The 18,119-nt window shown below is 32.9% G+C and overlaps 3 protein-coding genes across 4 annotated transcripts; 1 reads left to right on the top strand and 2 right to left on the bottom strand.

Moving 5' to 3' along the window:
• Positions 1-601: 601 nt before the first annotated feature.
• Arpc3B (Actin-related protein 2/3 complex, subunit 3B) lies at positions 602-1,620 on the top strand. The gene is made up of 3 exons (XM_017175057.2): positions 602-730; positions 806-979; positions 1,201-1,620. The coding sequence occupies exons 1-3, from the start codon at positions 725-727 to the stop codon at positions 1,543-1,545; spliced, it is 525 nt and encodes a 174-aa protein (XP_017030546.1). The 5' UTR covers positions 602-724; the 3' UTR covers positions 1,546-1,620.
• A 93-nt stretch (positions 1,621-1,713) lies between these two features.
• On the bottom strand, positions 1,714-6,820 carry LOC108080350 (proton-coupled amino acid transporter-like protein CG1139). Of its 2 annotated transcripts, XM_017175055.3 has the most exons (5): positions 6,697-6,820; positions 4,170-4,718; positions 3,632-4,089; positions 2,655-2,830; positions 1,714-2,584 (listed from the first exon to the last, which is right to left on the bottom strand). In XM_017175055.3, the coding sequence occupies exons 2-5, from the start codon at positions 4,665-4,667 to the stop codon at positions 2,343-2,345; spliced, it is 1,374 nt and encodes a 457-aa protein (XP_017030544.1). In that variant the 5' UTR covers positions 4,668-4,718; positions 6,697-6,820; the 3' UTR covers positions 1,714-2,342. The 2 variants fall into 2 exon arrangements, with proteins under 2 accessions (XP_017030544.1, XP_017030543.1); XM_017175054.3 differs by lacking the exon at positions 6,697-6,820 and having other exon boundaries at positions 4,170-4,791.
• A 3,615-nt stretch (positions 6,821-10,435) lies between these two features.
• LOC108080351 (proton-coupled amino acid transporter 1) lies at positions 10,436-17,522 on the bottom strand. Its single transcript, XM_017175056.3, has 6 exons — positions 17,178-17,522; positions 13,182-13,306; positions 12,081-12,441; positions 11,568-12,019; positions 11,325-11,497; positions 10,436-11,261 (listed from the first exon to the last, which is right to left on the bottom strand). The coding sequence occupies exons 1-6, from the start codon at positions 17,187-17,189 to the stop codon at positions 11,005-11,007; spliced, it is 1,380 nt and encodes a 459-aa protein (XP_017030545.1). The 5' UTR covers positions 17,190-17,522; the 3' UTR covers positions 10,436-11,004.
• Positions 17,523-18,119: the final 597 nt, after the last annotated feature.

Here is an 18,119-nt window from a genome sequence, read left to right as displayed (position 1 = left end):
TATTAAAAACGTAAACGTAAACTTTAACTGCAATAAAAATGATAATTTAACTGTTATTGACGTAATACATAGAAATAATTTACCGAAAAATAAATTACTAAATAAATTAAAACCATTAAATTTAAATGTTTATATATGCAAGTAGCTGACTTTTTACAAGGTGGAGAAATTGGAAAGAAAATGGTTTGACAACTCGCTAAATATTGCCCGCAAAATTTAAAATTTCCAAATAGACTTTATTATTTTTTAGGAATAACAATTAAAGTTGGGCGTATTTCTGTTTATAATTAATAAAAAATTCAAATAATTATATCTAACAAAAATGAATATATTCAAAAAAAAGATTAAACTATACCTTAAATTAAATTAAGTTTATTAAATTTAAATTAAGCAATAATGGCTTTAATTCAGTGAAAATTATTGATTTAATATGTTTTTAGAAGCTTAAAGCTATCAAAAATTATAAAGTATAGTTTAACTTATTTTAAATATATTCATTTTTGTTAGTTATAATTTTTATTTTTTTTTATTTTAAAATTGTATTTATTTTTAGTGCTACAAAAGAATACCCTCAACGATAAACCCTCGATCGCCCGCTCGCTCAGTTCAACTTCAAAAAAAGATTGCTGCCGCCCATCGCTAAGAATTACTGATAAAAACGCACAGTTCTTTGTGGTTTTTATGTCAATAAGACTATCATAACTTAGAGAAGAAAATCAGCCAAATGCCGGTGAGTTGGGAGGAGTCACAGAAAGATGAGTAATTATTTACACTTTCACTTTTCATGAAATGACGATGGTGATAGGCCTACCACTCGGAAATCGAGGAGTTCCATGGAACAGTGGGCAATATGGCTATTTTACCATTACGCACCCAAGTCCGGGGACCAGCGCCAAGCGTCGATGTAGCCAACGATATCATCGATGAGTCACTGTACTACTGGAAGTCAAATATATTCTTTAGTACATACGAAGTTAAGGTTGGTATTTCAGTTTTTAAATATTTAAACATTATATTTAAGTGTTTAAATAATAATTCCTTATTATATATATATTTTTTTGAATGTATTATTAATAATTATTCACCGAATTTGACCCATTTAAGCTAGTTTTTCTGTATACATTCATTGTTTGACATATTTTCTGTATATTAATTTACTTTATGTACCAAATACTATTTATGATCTTTATCTAATCGCAGTCGGAAGTGGACCGTGTGCTTATCTATATAACGCTATACATAACCGAATGTCTGAAGCGCCTGGCACGCTGCACGAGCAAGGCCCAGGGTCAGCAGGAGCTCTATACTCTGGCCATTTCGCGCTTCGACCTGCCCGGCGATGCGGGCTTCCCCCTGAACTCCATTTACACACGACCCGAGGATCCGGATAGGATGCGCCAGTACATTCTCCAGCTGCGCCATGAGACGGGCAACAGGCTGCTGGAGAAAGTCTTTGATACGCCCGATGACAAGCCCAGCAAGTGGTGGACCTGCTTTGCCAAGAGGAAGTTCATGGAGAAGAGCCTGTCGGGACCGGGCATGTGATGAACCAAATATTTGGTTCAGTGTATTAATCATTATACATTTTTAAAAAGGATTAAATTAAATTTAGAAAGGAAACCATTTTGTGAGCTTATTTTTGTACAAAATATCTAAAAAAAAATTTAAATTTAAAATATCAAATAAATTAAAAAAAAAAACAGTAACTAAAAATTGTTAATTTCTTGGTTAAAATTTTATTTTTTATTATAATACTCATAAGCCAGGCATTCTTCCTTGAAGCACATTCTTTTTAGCTTAGACATTTTGTTGTTTTTAAATTTAATGTAAAATTTAATAAACTAAAAACTAAACTAAAATAAAAGCAAGAATGTAGAGTATGTGTGAATGTTAAAAAATATTTTCTTTTCATTGAATTTGTGAGTTTAAAAACTTAATTAATAGCAAGCTTTGTGGGTTTAATTACAGCTATTTGTTATAACAATTAAACAATATATAATTTACTTTTAAATATTACACAAATTATTCTATTAATGCCCAGTTTTGTAATCATTTATTAAAATTGTTTTTTTGTTTTCGTTTGCAGAATCTTACTTATTCTCTTTTTTCACAATTTTCAATACACAAACAAATGCACAGCTTAAAAACTAGCAACAACAAACTGAAAAAAAAAAATGCAAAAAAAAAATAGGAATGGAAAAATACACAATATAAAGTACAAACTAGACTTAAAAACTAACAGTAGAGCGTGGCAACGCCTTCACATACAGTAAGTATTCGGTGACAAAAACAGCATTATTTACAGACGAAACAATGAGAGAGATACCCGCCATATCCTAAGCCTATTTGAACTCCTTGACGATCTCCACGATCGACTGGTACGTGCCGGTCACAATTCCCAGCACGGCCACCGTCAGGATGAGGATGTTCTTGATGTACGCGAACACGCCCAGTCCCTTGGGCACCTGGGCCCGGATCACGAAGTCGATCAGCACCGGGATCACAAAGGCCAGGCAGGTGGAGCACAGGGCCCCAATAAGCGAGATGAACAGATTTAGCTTGGGAACGACCAGCGCCACGCCAACTAAAGGGGGAAATATATGGGGATATAGATATTAAAATGGGGAAATGAATTTTTGATAGCTGGGACTCACATGTCATCATCACCATTACAAATCGCAGGCACACCTGCATGGTTATGGGATATTTCTGGGCACAATTGTTGGACCGCTTCAGTGGCGGCCAAAGGATCTTCATCATCACAAAGAACTGAATGGGATAGCCCAAGAAGACGCCCAGAGCAGCTACAATTTTCACCACCTGCGAGAAACTAAAGAAAAAGAATTAAAAAAATGATTTTAAATATTAAAAAATAAATATTATAAAATTATATATACATATATGTATATGGATAAAAAAAATAAAAAAAACAATATTTAATAATATTTTAATTACATATATAAAAAAAAATAAAAATAAAAATTAGAAGAAAATAATAAATAGAATATAAACTTAAAGAATTATTTTAAATATTGAAAAAAAAAACTTAAAAAGTATATAACTACAAACAAATATTTTAAAGAAATATTTAAAAAATATATAAATAAATAATAATATTTAATAAATGTTTTAAAAATGAAAAAAAAATTAAAAAGTAATAAAGGAAAAAATATATAATTATTTTAAATATTATTTAAAGTATAAAGAAAAAATATAAAAATAATAAATAATAAATTAAAAAAAAATAATAATTATTTAAAATATTGACAAAACAAAACATAAATAATACAATTTAATAATTATTTTAAATATGAATAAATATTAAAAAAAAAAAATTTGGTAACAAAAAAAATATTTAATGATTATTTTTAAAATGAAGAAAAATAAATAATATAAAAAAATAATAAATAAAAGATAAAATTTTAAAAAAATTTAAAATATTGAAAAAAAATTAACAAATATTTTAAACAAATACAAAATAAAACAATATTTAATAATTATTTTAAAAATAAAGAAAAAATTAAAATATTCTAAAAAATATAAAAAATAATTTTTTAATAATTATTTGAAATATTTAAAAAAAATAATTATAAAATAATAATTTTTTAATAAATTTTCCCTTTAAACTCACACTTCCTCCACCACCAGATTCAACGTTATGCTTCCGGCCACATCCTCGCCCCATCGCACATAGCTCACGAATCCCGTGAAGATGAACAGGGCCGTGGTGAAGAACATGGTGGAGTTGAGGACACCAAACCGGCTGCTAAAGTTCTCCGGCTTGCGCATTGAGTTCCGCAGCGGCAGGATTAGGGCAATGCCCTCGTACGAGAACAGAGCGGTGCCAAAGAAGAGCGACAGCTGGGAGGCGCTGGTAAAGAGATGCCTCTCGGCGATGGAGGGCATGGGGCCATCCGAGAAGGCAATCGTTAAAGTAGAGATCAGGCCAAAGAGGAGGGCCACATTGGCAAAGGCGGACACTGGCGAAATGTACTTGAGGTTGGTCATCAGCGAGGGTATCATCGCAGGGAGCAGGGTGATCAGCATAACCATGCTCATGCTAATGTCAATGCCATTCTGCTGGAGAACCTGGGGAAAAGGTAAAATAAAATTATTAAAAAAATATAATTCTTAACAAATAAGTAAGTATTATAAAGTTTCTCCCTCACCTGATGCAGGTTCTCCGTGATAAACACAAAGTAGATGGCGCAGAATCCAAACTGGGTGACGCAGAGGAACATCTCCACCACTAGCTTCATGAAGCGCGACATCCGGCGAAGTGGCCTTGGCCCATACTCAAAACACTTCTCCACAGTCTCCGGATAATCCAGGAAATCCACGCCCGGCGTTCGCTCCACGGCCAGCACGGAGCCGCGTATAAGCATCCGTTCGCAGTGGACGCACATCACGGCTATGATGGGCAGCAGGATGGTGGCACCAGCCAAGCCACCGTTCTTAAAGCAATCTCCCATGGCGAAAAGCCCAGCACCGACGCTGCCCTTGAACAGATGGGTGGCCGCCTCCAAAGCGCTGGTCTCGTGACCGCGCCGCTTCACCGCACCGCCGCCGTTCTCCTCATCGCCGGTGGCAGCCTCCTGCTGCTTCTCCAGATTCTTGTCCATAGTCTTGTCCAGCTTAATGCTGGTGATCTCCAGTGTCCTGCTCATGTCGCCTGATTCCAAAGCCTTTTGCTCGTTGCGTTGCTGCTGCTGCTGCTTCTGCGGAGTTAAATGGAAAATTTTCAAAACTTTAACTTGGTCTGGGACGCTCTCCCTCTTGGTTCCTGGGCTACAGTGGCGATGGGAGCTTTAACGGTAGAGCAAGATTTACCGGTGGAATCAGCTTTAACTCTTTCTTGATCTCTTTTGTGCTCTCTCTATGAAACTTCTATATCTTATAGCAGGCCTTAACCCTAGAAAAGTTTATACTACGTTTGATAAAAATATTAAAAATTAATAAAAATTAATTTTAAATAAAACTAAGAAACGATTTAAATGATTTTGTGAAAATAAATTAAATCTATGCAAAATAAAAAATATAAAATAAATTGATATTTTATTTTTTTAAATATATTTAATTTTATAAATTATTTAAAATTAATTTATTATTATTATGTATTAATTTTAAATAATTTAATAAACCATTTAAAAGATTTTGTCAAAATAAATAAAATCTATGCAAAATAAAAAATATAAAAAATTGATATTTAATTTTTTTTTGTATATATATTTAATAATCTAAATTACTTAAAATTAATTGTAAATTATTTCATAAACGATTTAAATGATTTTGTCAATATATATCAAATCTATGCAAAATAAAATATGCAAAAATGGATATTTAACAAAAAATGATTTAACAAAATATTATTAATTACTTAAAATATTAATAATTACTTAGACATAATTTTAAATAATTTAATAACCCATATAAATAAATTTGTCAAATTCTTCACCTCAAGACAAGACCTTTTTAATTTTCCAGAAAATAAATAAATACAATTAAAAATGTAAAAAAAAATAAGAATAAATATTTAATTTTTAACAAAATATTCCTAAAGAGTACCTAGCTATTTTAAAGGCTTTCCCCAAACCTATAGCCTCCATGTATAGTATCAGAAATTGACTAAAACCAGAAACACTTCTCAGCATACGTACATATTTCATTCATAGAAATGGCTTAAGCATTGAAAACATGTTAATTAATTCGATTTTTCGAAGCACTGAATGCTAATTGAATTTATTTAATTCATTAATGTTGATAAAGCATATCGATTAGTTTCATATCAATGTCAAAGAGCTCGTAAAAGACGAGTAAAGTATGACGAAAGTTTAAAGTATTTGCTTTTATAATTTTAATATAGATTTGCTAAGCAACAATTACAGGTAAAAATTAAATAAATTCATAATTTATATATATATAATTATAAAATAAAATTAATCTGATATTATATATTATATAAATATTAAAATATGTAATAATAATATATTAAATCATTGCTTTTATAATTTATTATTATTTTTTAACAAATAAAATGCAGTAATAATTGTTAATTTTTTCCTTGAAATTAACTTTAATTTAATGATTAAATAAAAATTAATAGTTAATAATTTATTTTAATTATTACATTTTAATTTATTAACTTTATATTTAACAAATAAAATTCATTAATTATTATTGTTAAAGTTGTTCCTAAATTTCATTTTTGTTAGTTTCAAAATAGATTAAAGTGGAAAATTTTTAATATTTAATAGAAACTTCTATGAATCTTTTTTTTTTAATACAGTAAACATGTTAAAAATCATCAAACAAATTTTTTAAATTTAAAATAATAAAAAAAAATATATAAATAAATAAAAACAAAAACACAACTAAAACAAATGCTAATTGCAAACTATAAAAACAATCATTAGAGTCAGAGAATATCCAGAGGGGCTGTTAAATCCAAGCGGAGCATGCTAAAAAAATAGTATAATTAAACAGAAAACACTTTTAGCAAACCGGGAAGTCTCTCTCTCTCTCTATCTCCATCTCCATCTCTGTCTCTGTCTCATTTAACCCGTCAAGGCCATAACACTCAATTATTCAAACTATTCAAACGGTATGCGTTGGCCTCAAGTGACGCCACAAGTTCCACAAACTGCACATTTTAATCCGTCGTTAGATAAGCACTACGACTAGTGTGTGTGTGTTTACCGATAGCCTAGCGTTCCACCTGATGATAAATATATAGAGATCGCGGAGGAATATCTATTGGCCAGTGTCAGGTATCGGAGAATATAGGACCGTTCGCGGCAAGAACTCAAGCCAGACTCAATGCTCGAGTTGGCCAACAGAAGCGAATAGCAAAAATCGCGTAGCAAATAGCAAACTAGCAAAATAGCAAAACTATAGCGAGCAAAAATTTGAAAAGCAAAATAATTAAAAAGTGATCGTGGGCGATGAGTGTGTGTGAGTGTTTCCGAGTGTCTCTCGTGAATCGCCCAAGTGGCAGTGCAACAAAAAAAGCGCATAGCATAGCATAGTTAACCCCATGCACCGGAAACACGTATTCTGCCGATAGTATTTTGGGGTAGTAATGCCTGATTTTTTGAAATTTAAAGTTAATTTTTTATAGAAAAAATATAAAGTAATTATGTAATAGCACATAACCAATAGCACATATCGAATAACACATACAATTTAATATCATAAAAATATACACAGACACATGTACTCTCCAATGTATAAACCTAAGATCAACAACCGTCACTTCATTCCGGGAATGCTAAAACCAGTTGGGAATTATAAGTGCACAATGTGTAAAAATTGTTCAGATAGAAATTTTTACTGAAAATTGGCCGTGAAGTTTAGGATAAATTTACCAGCAAAACAAGTGGAATTAACTCTTATAATAGAAAATAAACTAAACGTAAGGAATCATTCTAATTTGTAGAAAAATAGCGTTTTTTAAGGGTGATTTTTTCTTAAATATAGAAAAATATATTTTTATGAGTTCAAAACAATGATCTTTTTAAGAACCCCCTTAGGCAAGTTCAGTGTTAAGATACGTGAACAACTGAGAGGGCAGCTGTCTATGATCTATTATTATGGAAAATATATACTTTAGCGAGTTGAATCAATCACTTTCGCTTAAATCTTATTGATATTATTCATAGAGGTGCGGAAAACCGCTTTGGAAATGCATTGAACCGAGTGGGAGATGTGTGAATAGCAGAGAATCAGTCATTGATAAATAAACGATAAAGAGAACAAGAAAAACATTTTTTAATAATTTGTAAGCTTAAAATTTATTTTAAATATTATTAAAAATATTTTTTTTAAATTTGTAAATTTAAAATGAATTTTAAATATTATTAAAAATATATTTTTTTTAATTTGTAAATTTAAAATGAATTTTAAATATTATTAAAAATATTTTTTAATAATTTGTATATTTAAAATGAATTTTAAACATTATTAAAAATATTTTTTTATAATTTTAAAATCGAAATATAAATTTAATTAAATTTTTTGTTCTCTTTTTCGTTCATTTATCAATTTATTAATTAATTTAAATTTAATAATCCATAAATTAAAGATAAAGAAAACAAAAAAATATTTTTTAAAATTTTAAAAATTAAATTTAAATTAAATTTAATTTAATTTACATTTACAAATTTATTTACAAACATAAATAAAAAATTTCTTTTATTAAAATTTTAATCGAAATCGTGATAAATGCAAATTAATTTAATTAATTGTTACAAGTGCAACTAAAAAACTAGAATTAAATCAAACCTTAAAAGGTGTAACTAATAATAGTATATAATACTATATAAATCAGACTGGAATAGATATATATGGTCAGGAAAATAATTGAAATGCTGCCAACTACCTCAACGTTAAATGTTTATGGCCACTAAAAAATGTTTGCTTTTCATCATTAATTTTTATTTTCACATTATTTAAACTGCAGGCCTGTAAAATAGACAGTTTGCAGTTTACACAAGTATTTCCATGTCCATTAACGGATGTAATTAAATAAGTTTAACAATTTACTATCTCTCTAATAAACAAATGATCGAAATTTGTATAAAAATTAAATGTATATTGTTGTGTGTCACGTTATTTAAACAATGTCAACTCATTAAATTAACTAAAAACTAAACTAATTATTTATAAAATAATACAAAAACTCCTACAATATTTTTTATTTTAATAAAAATCAAAAAACACCTTTTGTAACTTTGTTTACAATTTAAAAATAAAATCCATCTGCCTCCATTGTTATTCCTTTCATTCAAAAGTTAGTTAATTTATTTATTTATTTTTCCCCACTGGAGACTGCGTCACAGCAAATGCATTACACTGGCAGAGAAACTAGCAGAACCTTCCATTCCAGCAGGAAGTGGTTTAATCGAGTTCAAGGATCCGGTTGCATTTGGGAATTTGGATTTTAATCGAAACGGAATTTCCTGGCACGTGACCCCCCAACGAATCGAATTTTTTAACGTAGCACAAAGAAAATAAAATAAAAAGAAAACTAAATAAAATGTAAAGCGCACCACGTTCGTGATCGTTACACCTGCTCTCTCGTACCCCCGAAACCCCCCCTCCCGGGCGCCATTGGGAACGCATGGAAATTTTTACCGCCTTGATTGAAGAAGCGCCAGTTAAATGAAATTCACGGAACGGAATCAAAGTTCCCCCGTCCGGAGCCTGCATCTCACTTCTGCCAATCAAGAGCGAAGCAACCAAATGGCCAGGGAACGAACCGATCTTGTCCAGCCATCGATTGATCGATGTTTACGGAATTCAGCAATTGGATTATGTAAGGTTACTGCGAACAACAAATATCGGGGAGAGACTCGTAACAACAGGCAGGGGCGTCGGCTGGTAGGGTTCTAAGGATCATGATTAAAATATATTAATTTAAAAAATTAATATATATAATATAAAATAATATTATTAAATTATTTATTAGTAAATATAGGAAAATATAGAAAGTTATTTTATTAAAAAACAATAAAATATACCAAGTATCCTTGAAATATTTATAAAAAATATTAAAGAAGTATTTTGAAATGTTCTTAAATTAAATTAAAAATCAACATTAAATTCTACAAGCTCTAAAAGTTAAATTTAATTTGAACCAATAATAAATATATATAATATTTAATATTATTCAATTTAAAAAAAAAACCCCCTTGACTCACGCCCCTGTTTTTCCCCTCTATGCATATCTCAAGACATCGATTCCCCATGCAGTTCCTTCGTTAAAGTTGAAGGTCGATGCCAAAACGATTTCGATTGGATTGATTTGCTTCGGCTTTGGGTATCTCGGCTGAGATCGGATCGGGTTGGATCGAATCAGATCGGATTAGATTAGATTAGTGTAATTGCCGTGCAGGGAGAAAGAGAACGAGATAAACCAGTTTCCGCTAGATGAAAGCGAAAGTCCGAGAACCATTTGTGGATTCTATGTACGATTTGGCGATTAAATTCGAATCGGGGTCAATGTTAATGCTAGTTTGGAGTGTAAATAATGGGTTATCAATTTGTAATTGAATTTTCTTAAACCAGTTTTGATACTATTTATATTTGGATACTTTTTTATAGAGTTTGTGCATTAAAATTTAGGGTTTCTTTAAATTAGAAGAGTAGAGAAAAGGAAACTCTGAAACCCAGTTAAGCTTAAGTGTAAACCATGAGAAGCGCAGAGAAGAGCGTTATATTATGACGTCATATAAGCGCTCTTCTCTTCGCTTCTCAAGGCATTTACTTCAAGTTTTTAGCAAGGCAATGTATTACAAAACCACTAAACCTGCTGTAAATTTCTAAATTTGTCACTTAGAATTAAGTATAGAAAATAAGATACCAAAAGTGTTTATATCTTTAAAACCATTCCTTAATAATCACCCCAATTATTAAAAATCACATAGAAAACATCAAGTCAAGTCAAGTGACGTCAAAACAAACGTCGCATTGTTTATTCTCACTTAAAATCGATAAAAAAAATAATCAATTATAATAAGTAAAATGCGCTTCACGCTCACTAAGACACAATACGTGGCACTTAGATATATACACTGCATTATTTTCCATACGTAATAAATTCGCATATTTATAAATAGATTTTTGTTAGTTGTTCATGTCAATTGTTAGGGTTAAATTATGAAAACCTGCTCATTTTGGGTTTATAAATTATGCTGGCAACACTTGTGATGATGACGATGATAGTAATATCTTAGATAATGTTGTTGTGATTCATATTGAATATTATTATATATTCATAAAGATAATATCTTCTGAGTTCTTCAATGTCCTGTGATGTCTCCTTGATGTCTTTCTCTTTGGATATTTATTATTGGTTTCTTTAATTCTTTTCATTCTAGTGATGATCCTGATGATAATCCTGATAATGATAAACTTGATCTTCAAATCCTCATAATGATCCTCTTGATAATCCTTTTATCATAATCCCTTGATGATAATCAGCTGCTCTTGATATTTGATCTCCCTTTAGTGCAACTCCTCTTCCCCAAAATGCTTGACAATCTGCTTGAGGCTCTCGTAGGAGCCCGTGAAGAAGCCCAGGAGTGCCAGCACCAGGATAACCAGATTCTTTACACAAATCCAAACTCCTGGCCCCTTGTTGGGCTCACTCCTCGCTATCAACTCGATGACGGGCGGAAAGACCAAGGCCAAGGCCGTCGAACAGAGAGCTCCAATCAGTGAGATGAAGAGACCCAAGGCAGGAACCAGTTCAGCAATGGCAACTGCAGGATTTTTGGAATCGTAAAACCCACATCATCCACTGGTTCATTGCGCCTTATACTTACGCGTAAGGAGCACCATACAGGTGCGAAAACCCAGCTCGCCGGGCAGCGATCTTCCCTGGATGCCGCACATCTGCTTAACGCTGGGCCACATAATCTGAATGGCCACAAAGAACTGCAGGGGATAGCCCAGGAGGACGCCGGCGGAGACCATCAGCTTGACTGCCTGGGCCAGACTTTGTAACCAAAAAAAGAGCATATAAGGAGATGCCATACCAGATATACATATATCACACTCCCACTCACATGGTATCCCCCAGGTTGAGGGTCAGACTGCCTCCGACCTGCTCGCCCCACTTCATGTAGCCCACGGAGCCGGCGAACATGAACATCACGGAGACCAGGAACATGCCCACATTGAGCACACCCAGGGTGCTCTCGAACTGGCGGGGCTTGCGCATGGCATTCTTCAGCGGCATCACCAGGGCAATGCCCTCGAAGGCAAAGATGGCGGTGCCGAAGAAAAGAGCCAGCTGGGAGCCATTCGTCCAGAGGGCGCGTTCCCCAATCTCCGGTAGTCCGTCCTTTAAGGCATAATACAGGGTAATGGCCAGGCCGAGGATCATGCAAACGTTGGCAAACATCGACACTGGCGTTAGCCACTTGAGGTTTGTGATCAGCGAGCTGAGGAGTACGGGCACAAAGGCCAGCAGCATCACCAGATGGACGTCCATGCCGATGTCGTAGGCTTGCAGGATCTTCAAGAACAGAGTTTCCAGGTATTGACTTTGTACTTTCTCTTCCCTCCTTCAGACTCACCTGCTTTAGATTCGTACTGATGAACACAAAGTAGATGCAACAGAAACCCAGCTGGGTCACGCATATAAATATATCCACCAGGCGGCCCATGGTCCTTGACCAGCTCCTCAGTTTGGAGGGACCATTCTCGAAGCACCGCTCCACGGTCAAAGCATAGTCGGCGCACACCGCCTCCCCTCGGAGATCTCGCATCTTCTTGGAGCAGGTCACCAGGACGTGCTGGCAGTGAATGGACACCACCGCTATGACCACGGTGAGGAGTGGGGCTACCAGCAGGCCGCCGTTCTTGAAGGCATCTCCCATGGCAAACAAACCGGGTCCAATGTTGCCCTTGAACAGGTGCACAATCGTCTCCAGGTAGCTTGAATTAAAGCAGGTTTTTGCAGGTGATTACAGGAGTTTCCTCTGCGGTTAGTAAGCTTCTATTCAGGATGGGTTTATCCGTTGTTGAGTTTGGATTAAAGCTGAGTTTTAGGAGCGGAATTTGGTATGTTCTCCAATGTTGGAATAATTGAAAGTTGGGTTTTAGGAGCGGAGTTAGATCAGGTATAGGATTACAGGTTTGTCAATCCTTGGTGGGTTTTAGGTTTTCAGGTTTTAAGGAAATAACTTAGGAGTTAGGAGTTGAGTTCCATGGTGGTTAGTATTTGATAATCAATAATTAATAGGTTGTCCAATGTTGGAATAATTGAAAGTTGGGTTTCGGGAGCAGAGTTAGATGAGATATAGGATTTCCGGGTCGTATGTGGAGTATAAGATGAACTTATAGATGATATTAAATTGCAGTGTAGAGGCGGTTTGTGATGTAGGTAGGTTAAAAACCAAGCGCAGGTTAGTAGGTTTCTTGGTTAGCAGGTTAGGAGATTTATAAGGTTAAAAGGCTGCTTCTGGGTTATCCAATAATGGGTTTAAATGTCTTGATGGGTTGGAATCACATTTTATGTCATAAAGTTTCAATAGAATACGATTTTTGAGGTGTTCTCCATGTTGTAAGCCATGCAAATAAGTGGGTTCGCCAATAAAGGTTTTGGATCCATTTCTTAATATTTTTCATTGTTTAGTTGTTAGTAATACGTCTGGTATCCATAAGATCATGGCTACCTTGTGGGCGGATGATAGTCCTCATCGTGACCCTCCTCCTTGCGACTAGCGGCTTCTCCTCCGCCTGCTTCCGCTGATTCCTGGCTCTTGGCCACAGGTTGACCTTGATGTGGCTGAGATGGCGTCTATTGGTGTGAATATTGCGATTCAGGGAAAAAGAAACAAAAACAAAGGCTTAAAAATATACACACACGCAGTTTATTTCTCCCTCAGTCAGCCTTTGTCGGCTGATTCTCTATTGCCTCGACGACTCTGCTCTTCGGGCTGTCAATCTTCATGATCAAAAGCTGTAAAAGCGGAGTGCGCAGGGAATCACAGATCACAGACTCGCGTGCTTGAATAAATGAAAACCTGAGGGCTATTATAAATCCCATCGGGGGGATTTCCAACCAACCGATCAAACCGGATGGAAAAGTTCCGAAGATAAGAATAGTCAGAGGAGAGCCATAAATAATGCCACGACAGCGACTAAATCAGAGCCAATTAAACGGATTCATAAAAGCCAAATCAAGCACTATCACTGAACCAGCGGATGTATATCTATACATGCCATATACTATATGTTGTACTACAGATAGGGATATAGATATAGATAGATGCCGACGGCTAGATAAGTGGCCTTTCGATGTGACACCCGAACGTCTGCCAAACCAGACGGAAAGATAGACGGGACGGGACAGACTGTATCTATAGGTATAGCACGTGGGTCTGTGGTTCAATGGGTCTAATTGAAAATTTTAGAGATAATAGGAGGCTCGTTAGCATTGGTAATTAATTTTTAAATAATATTTGTTTAATATTTTCTAGAGTTTTTAAATTAATTGTGCACTAAACACTAAATTGAGAGGAAAATAAAATATTTTATATATTTTTTAACCATATTAAAAGCATTTAAATAAATAAATAACATATAAAAAAATTAATAAAAATTTTAAATAATATTTTGTAATTATTTTGTAAAGTTCCTAAATTAAATTTTAAATATTTAGAAGAAAATAAAATATTTTATATATTTTTCAATAATATTAAAAGCATATAAATAAAAAAAAAAAAAAAAAAAAAAAAAAAATGTTAAATAATATTTTTTAAAGTTCTTTAATTAATTTTTAATAGAAATATATATAAAATAGAATAGAAAATGAAATATTTTGTATTTTTTTTCAATCATATTAACAAATAAATAAATAACTGATACCTTAAAACCTCAAATGAAACCCCTAAAATCCCCCATTGACTTCGATTTCCATTAAACGTGCTTTGCTATATGATCCCCCAATGAAGCATATAATAAATATTATTTGACTTTGTAATTTATGAACAGCGAAATTACAGCAGAAACTCACGTCCATTGAAAACATTTAAGTCGCTATCAATGGGGCCTGCTGCTATCGGTGGGAGTTATGACTGAAGGATCGAATATATATAATGTTTGAATTGAGATGGATGGGCTGTGAGTTATGGGCCACTTCAGGTACCCTGTTGCCAGCCACTAACCAGGTTTATATAGTATATCTCTGCTCTGGACACCAGGATCTGCGTCTATCCCCTAACGAAGTTAAGATAAGAATCTCAAGTGTCATAAATAACAAGGGGATTTTATCGCCAAAATTTGATTTTGCTTTAGCTGCGAATTATTTGAGTCTCGTTTCCGCTTTTCAAACTGTGAGATTATTGTCCCACATGTGGTATACGCAATATATTGGAGGACATGGCGCCGTTGACGTATACGTAATGTATTTTGAAACCTTGTGTAAATCCAGACAATGCTGCCGCTTATCGGCAGCCAAAAGCAGTTAAAACAAAGTATAAATTATTATTATCGTGCACTAGAAACTGGAGAGGGTACTTTGATTATGGAAAGCTCTTGCTGAATGAGTTTCTAATTAATGGAAAATATTTTTTTTCATGTCGTAGAAGCTGAAAATTATTATAAAAAAAATTTTACGTAACTAAAAGTTATTTTCAAGCTTTTTAAAAATTAAACAAAAGCCAAAGTTTTGAATTTAGCTTGGGAATATTGTTAGGGTACTAATTAAAATTTTGTTCTTTGTCTTAAAATTAAGCAAACAAGTTAGAATTTAATATTTAAATATTTAAAATAAAATAAAAATATAGAAAATTTATATTTAAAATTTTTTTCTGTATCTAAAATCCTTTTATTTGTTTTTTTTTTTAATTGAGAAATTATTGAGGATATTGTTTCTAACATAAAATAAAATTTTAAAATACCTAAATTAAATATTCTAAATATTTTTGCTATTATAATTAACCTTTTTTTTAATGCTCGTGATCTATAAACTACAATCTGGACTAAAGTTGTACCACTAAAAATCAACATTAGTGACAGATAACACCAGATAGAACAGTCCTCAAGTGCGTGGTGTACAGTACACACACGTTGGCCCCCTGTCCTCCTCCCCCTTAACCCAAGGAAGGCCATTGGCAAACTGTCAAGAGAGAGAGAGAGAGGGACAGAGAGAGAGGGAGCCGCACTGATATTATTTATGTTCGGTCTCGTTTAGTTCTTGTTCTTTTCATATTTTTTTATTTTTATTTGTATTTATTTTTTGCTCTCGAATCTTTGAGTGGAAAATTTTCCATGACATAGTGGTCGGTGGTCAGTGGTTGAGATTCCTTCCGTCGAGGGTTCACTGCACTTGGGCCCAACAACACCAGCCAGAAAATACTAATATCTCTTTTATGAATGTTGCCGGAAACCTGACAAGCTCAAAGGGAACCTTAATTGGCCTTTATTGGCCAAGCTTTTGTGCGCTTTCTTTCAAAAAAGAAGTCTTTTTTCATTTGGAAAAATTACTTGCTTAATTAATAAAATAATTTTCTGATATTAATTTCAATAAATATACATATTAAAAATATTTTTATATAAATTTAGAGTTAAATTTACAGTTAATTCTTATTTAAATTATTTTTAAATGGCAAAATTATCCTAAATTAAAAATAATTTCCCTTCAATTAAACTGCTCACATCTAAAATATATATATATAAAAAATGTTTAATAGCTCTAAAGAGTCTGGGTTCAGAACAAGTTCTAACCTTGATCAAATAAATACATAAAAGTGTGTAAATTTCCACTTTGACTCATTTGCATTTTTGCCGCTTGAAAATAATAAATAAAAACTGCAATGTAATAGGTAATTCTCTCAGGCGTAAAAAATCCCAGAGGTATGGCTTATAAGGGGGGCTTTTATTCGGTTTCATTAAAAACCGTAAATCATTGGCATAATCTTCATTGACGACAAGTGGCAGTAAGGCCATAAATCCAGGCCAAAAGATAAGCAGGAATTTCGCATCAATCGATTCATTTGTATTAAAGGAAAATTAAGGCGATATGGGAATGCAATATATACTAAGGAGGAGTTTTTTTTTTATATATTAAAACTTGTTAATATACAGCTAATGCTTATGTAGCTTCATATAATTAAATAAAAAATTAAAAAAAAAATTAAATCTTTATGGAAAAATGAATAATTAGTTTGTGTAATTATTGTAGAAAATAATTAAAACCAATTAATTTTATATTTATTAAAAGCTAAACAGCTTTTAAAACATTTTTAAAGATTTATAATAATAATTATAATAATATTTATAATTAATCCTACAATCAATAACCATATTACGTATACGTAATAGCCAGAATTAATTTAAAAATGTTATAGAATTCCTAACTTAATCATTAAACCCCCATTCGCCCCTTTAAATTTTCCTCTTTTTATTATTGTTGTTGAGCTTGAGCTTGAATTATTTTAGCTTTTATTGAACTTACACTGAAAACTCGTTTTTACTTAAAAAAAAAGAAAGATATACATATACATATATGTGTGTGTGTATAGCCCCGAAAATGCGTCGAAATTGTTGGTCTCATTTTTTGTTTTGTTTATTTCGGTTTCACTTTTTTTCTCATTTTTTTCTCATCTTGTTTTTTTTTTTTTTTAGGCATGTGTCTTAAGTTTAACGCTTGCAATTAAAATACACACCTCGACATCCATTTTGTTGTTGGCGCTTCTTCTGTGTCTTTGTCGTTGATTTTATCTTTTGTTGTTGTTGTCAAATAACTCGGTCAAAGCACGAGACCAAAATTAAGAAAAAAAAAAAACCAACAAAAACAAAAATAAACTGAGAAAAAAAATCAAGAAATTTGTTCAGCTCTTGATCTTAATGATTTATTTGCATAGCCTGCATTTGGCCACTAGCTGAGGCTCCTGCTGTTTCGCTTGGCGTCTTTTTTATTATTCGCTGATGATGCGGCTGAATTTTTGTACTTTTTTAAGCATTCGACGATCTGGTGATTTGCTGTGTGTTAATCGCTCCACGAAAAATTCAAGACTGACGACCGGCGAAGCGTCCGACAATCGTCACTCGCTTTCTGGTCGAGAGAGGTGGAATGACACTCAGCAAAATAAAGGTGTTCTTTTCTTAATTCACTTTAAAACCCATAATAGGAAATAAATATATTAAATATCCTTAAAAAAAACTATAAATTATTATGAAATCGAGGAAGTCACCATAAATACACATTTTTAGGGTTAATTTTTATATTATTTATTATTATATTTTTATAATTTGTATTTTTAAATCTAAAAAAAATTACCCTTAAATTTAGAAAAGTCTCTCTCTTTTTAAGAGTCAAATAAATAATCCTAAATTAAAGAAATATCTTCTATAACGTTTATTTTATACAAGATCCTTTCTTTTTTCTCCGAGTGTAAAGAGTGGAAGAGAGCATCTATCTTCCTTCTTTTGCCGCCCACTTAATCTCTCTTTCTCTCTCGCTCTACCACTTGCTGCTGGCTCATTACGAAAATATTTGTAAGATGCCAGGGGGAGAGCGACAGCTGACCGATCAGCTGTTCCCATTAACTTCTTCGATCGCCACCCACCACCCACCACCCCACACACTAACTCACTCTCTCTCCCCC

Source organism: Drosophila kikkawai, chromosome X (assembly GCF_030179895.1).
Source record: "Drosophila kikkawai strain 14028-0561.14 chromosome X, DkikHiC1v2, whole genome shotgun sequence".
Classification (NCBI taxonomy): Eukaryota; Metazoa; Arthropoda; class Insecta; order Diptera; family Drosophilidae; genus Drosophila; species Drosophila kikkawai.
The sequence above is the reverse complement of the archived record's forward strand: the minus strand, read 5'-3'. Positions and strand labels throughout refer to the sequence as shown.

What these genes read in the sequence shown, in the direction of transcription:
- Arpc3B (XM_017175057.2), top strand. An exon ending in TTAGTACATACGAAGTTAAG is followed by an intron (nt 980 to 1,200) that starts GTTGGTATTTCA and finishes ATCTAATCGCAG; the next exon opens with TCGGAAGTGGACCGTGTGCT.
- LOC108080350 (XM_017175055.3), bottom strand. Translation starts at nt 4,667, where the DNA reads ATGAGCAGGACACTGGAGATCACCAGCATTAAGCTGGACAAGACTATG. An exon ending in TCACGGAGAACCTGCATCAG is followed by an intron (nt 4,090 to 4,169) that starts GTGAGGGAGAAA and finishes CCTTTTCCCCAG; the next exon opens with GTTCTCCAGCAGAATGGCAT. An exon ending in TGTAATGGTGATGATGACAT is followed by an intron (nt 2,585 to 2,654) that starts GTGAGTCCCAGC and finishes TTCCCCCTTTAG; the next exon opens with TTGGCGTGGCGCTGGTCGTT.
- LOC108080351 (XM_017175056.3), bottom strand. An exon ending in TCAGTACGAATCTAAAGCAG is followed by an intron (nt 12,020 to 12,080) that starts GTGAGTCTGAAG and finishes CTGTTCTTGAAG; the next exon opens with ATCCTGCAAGCCTACGACAT. An exon ending in CTGTATGGTGCTCCTTACGC is followed by an intron (nt 11,262 to 11,324) that starts GTAAGTATAAGG and finishes AAAATCCTGCAG; the next exon opens with TTGCCATTGCTGAACTGGTT.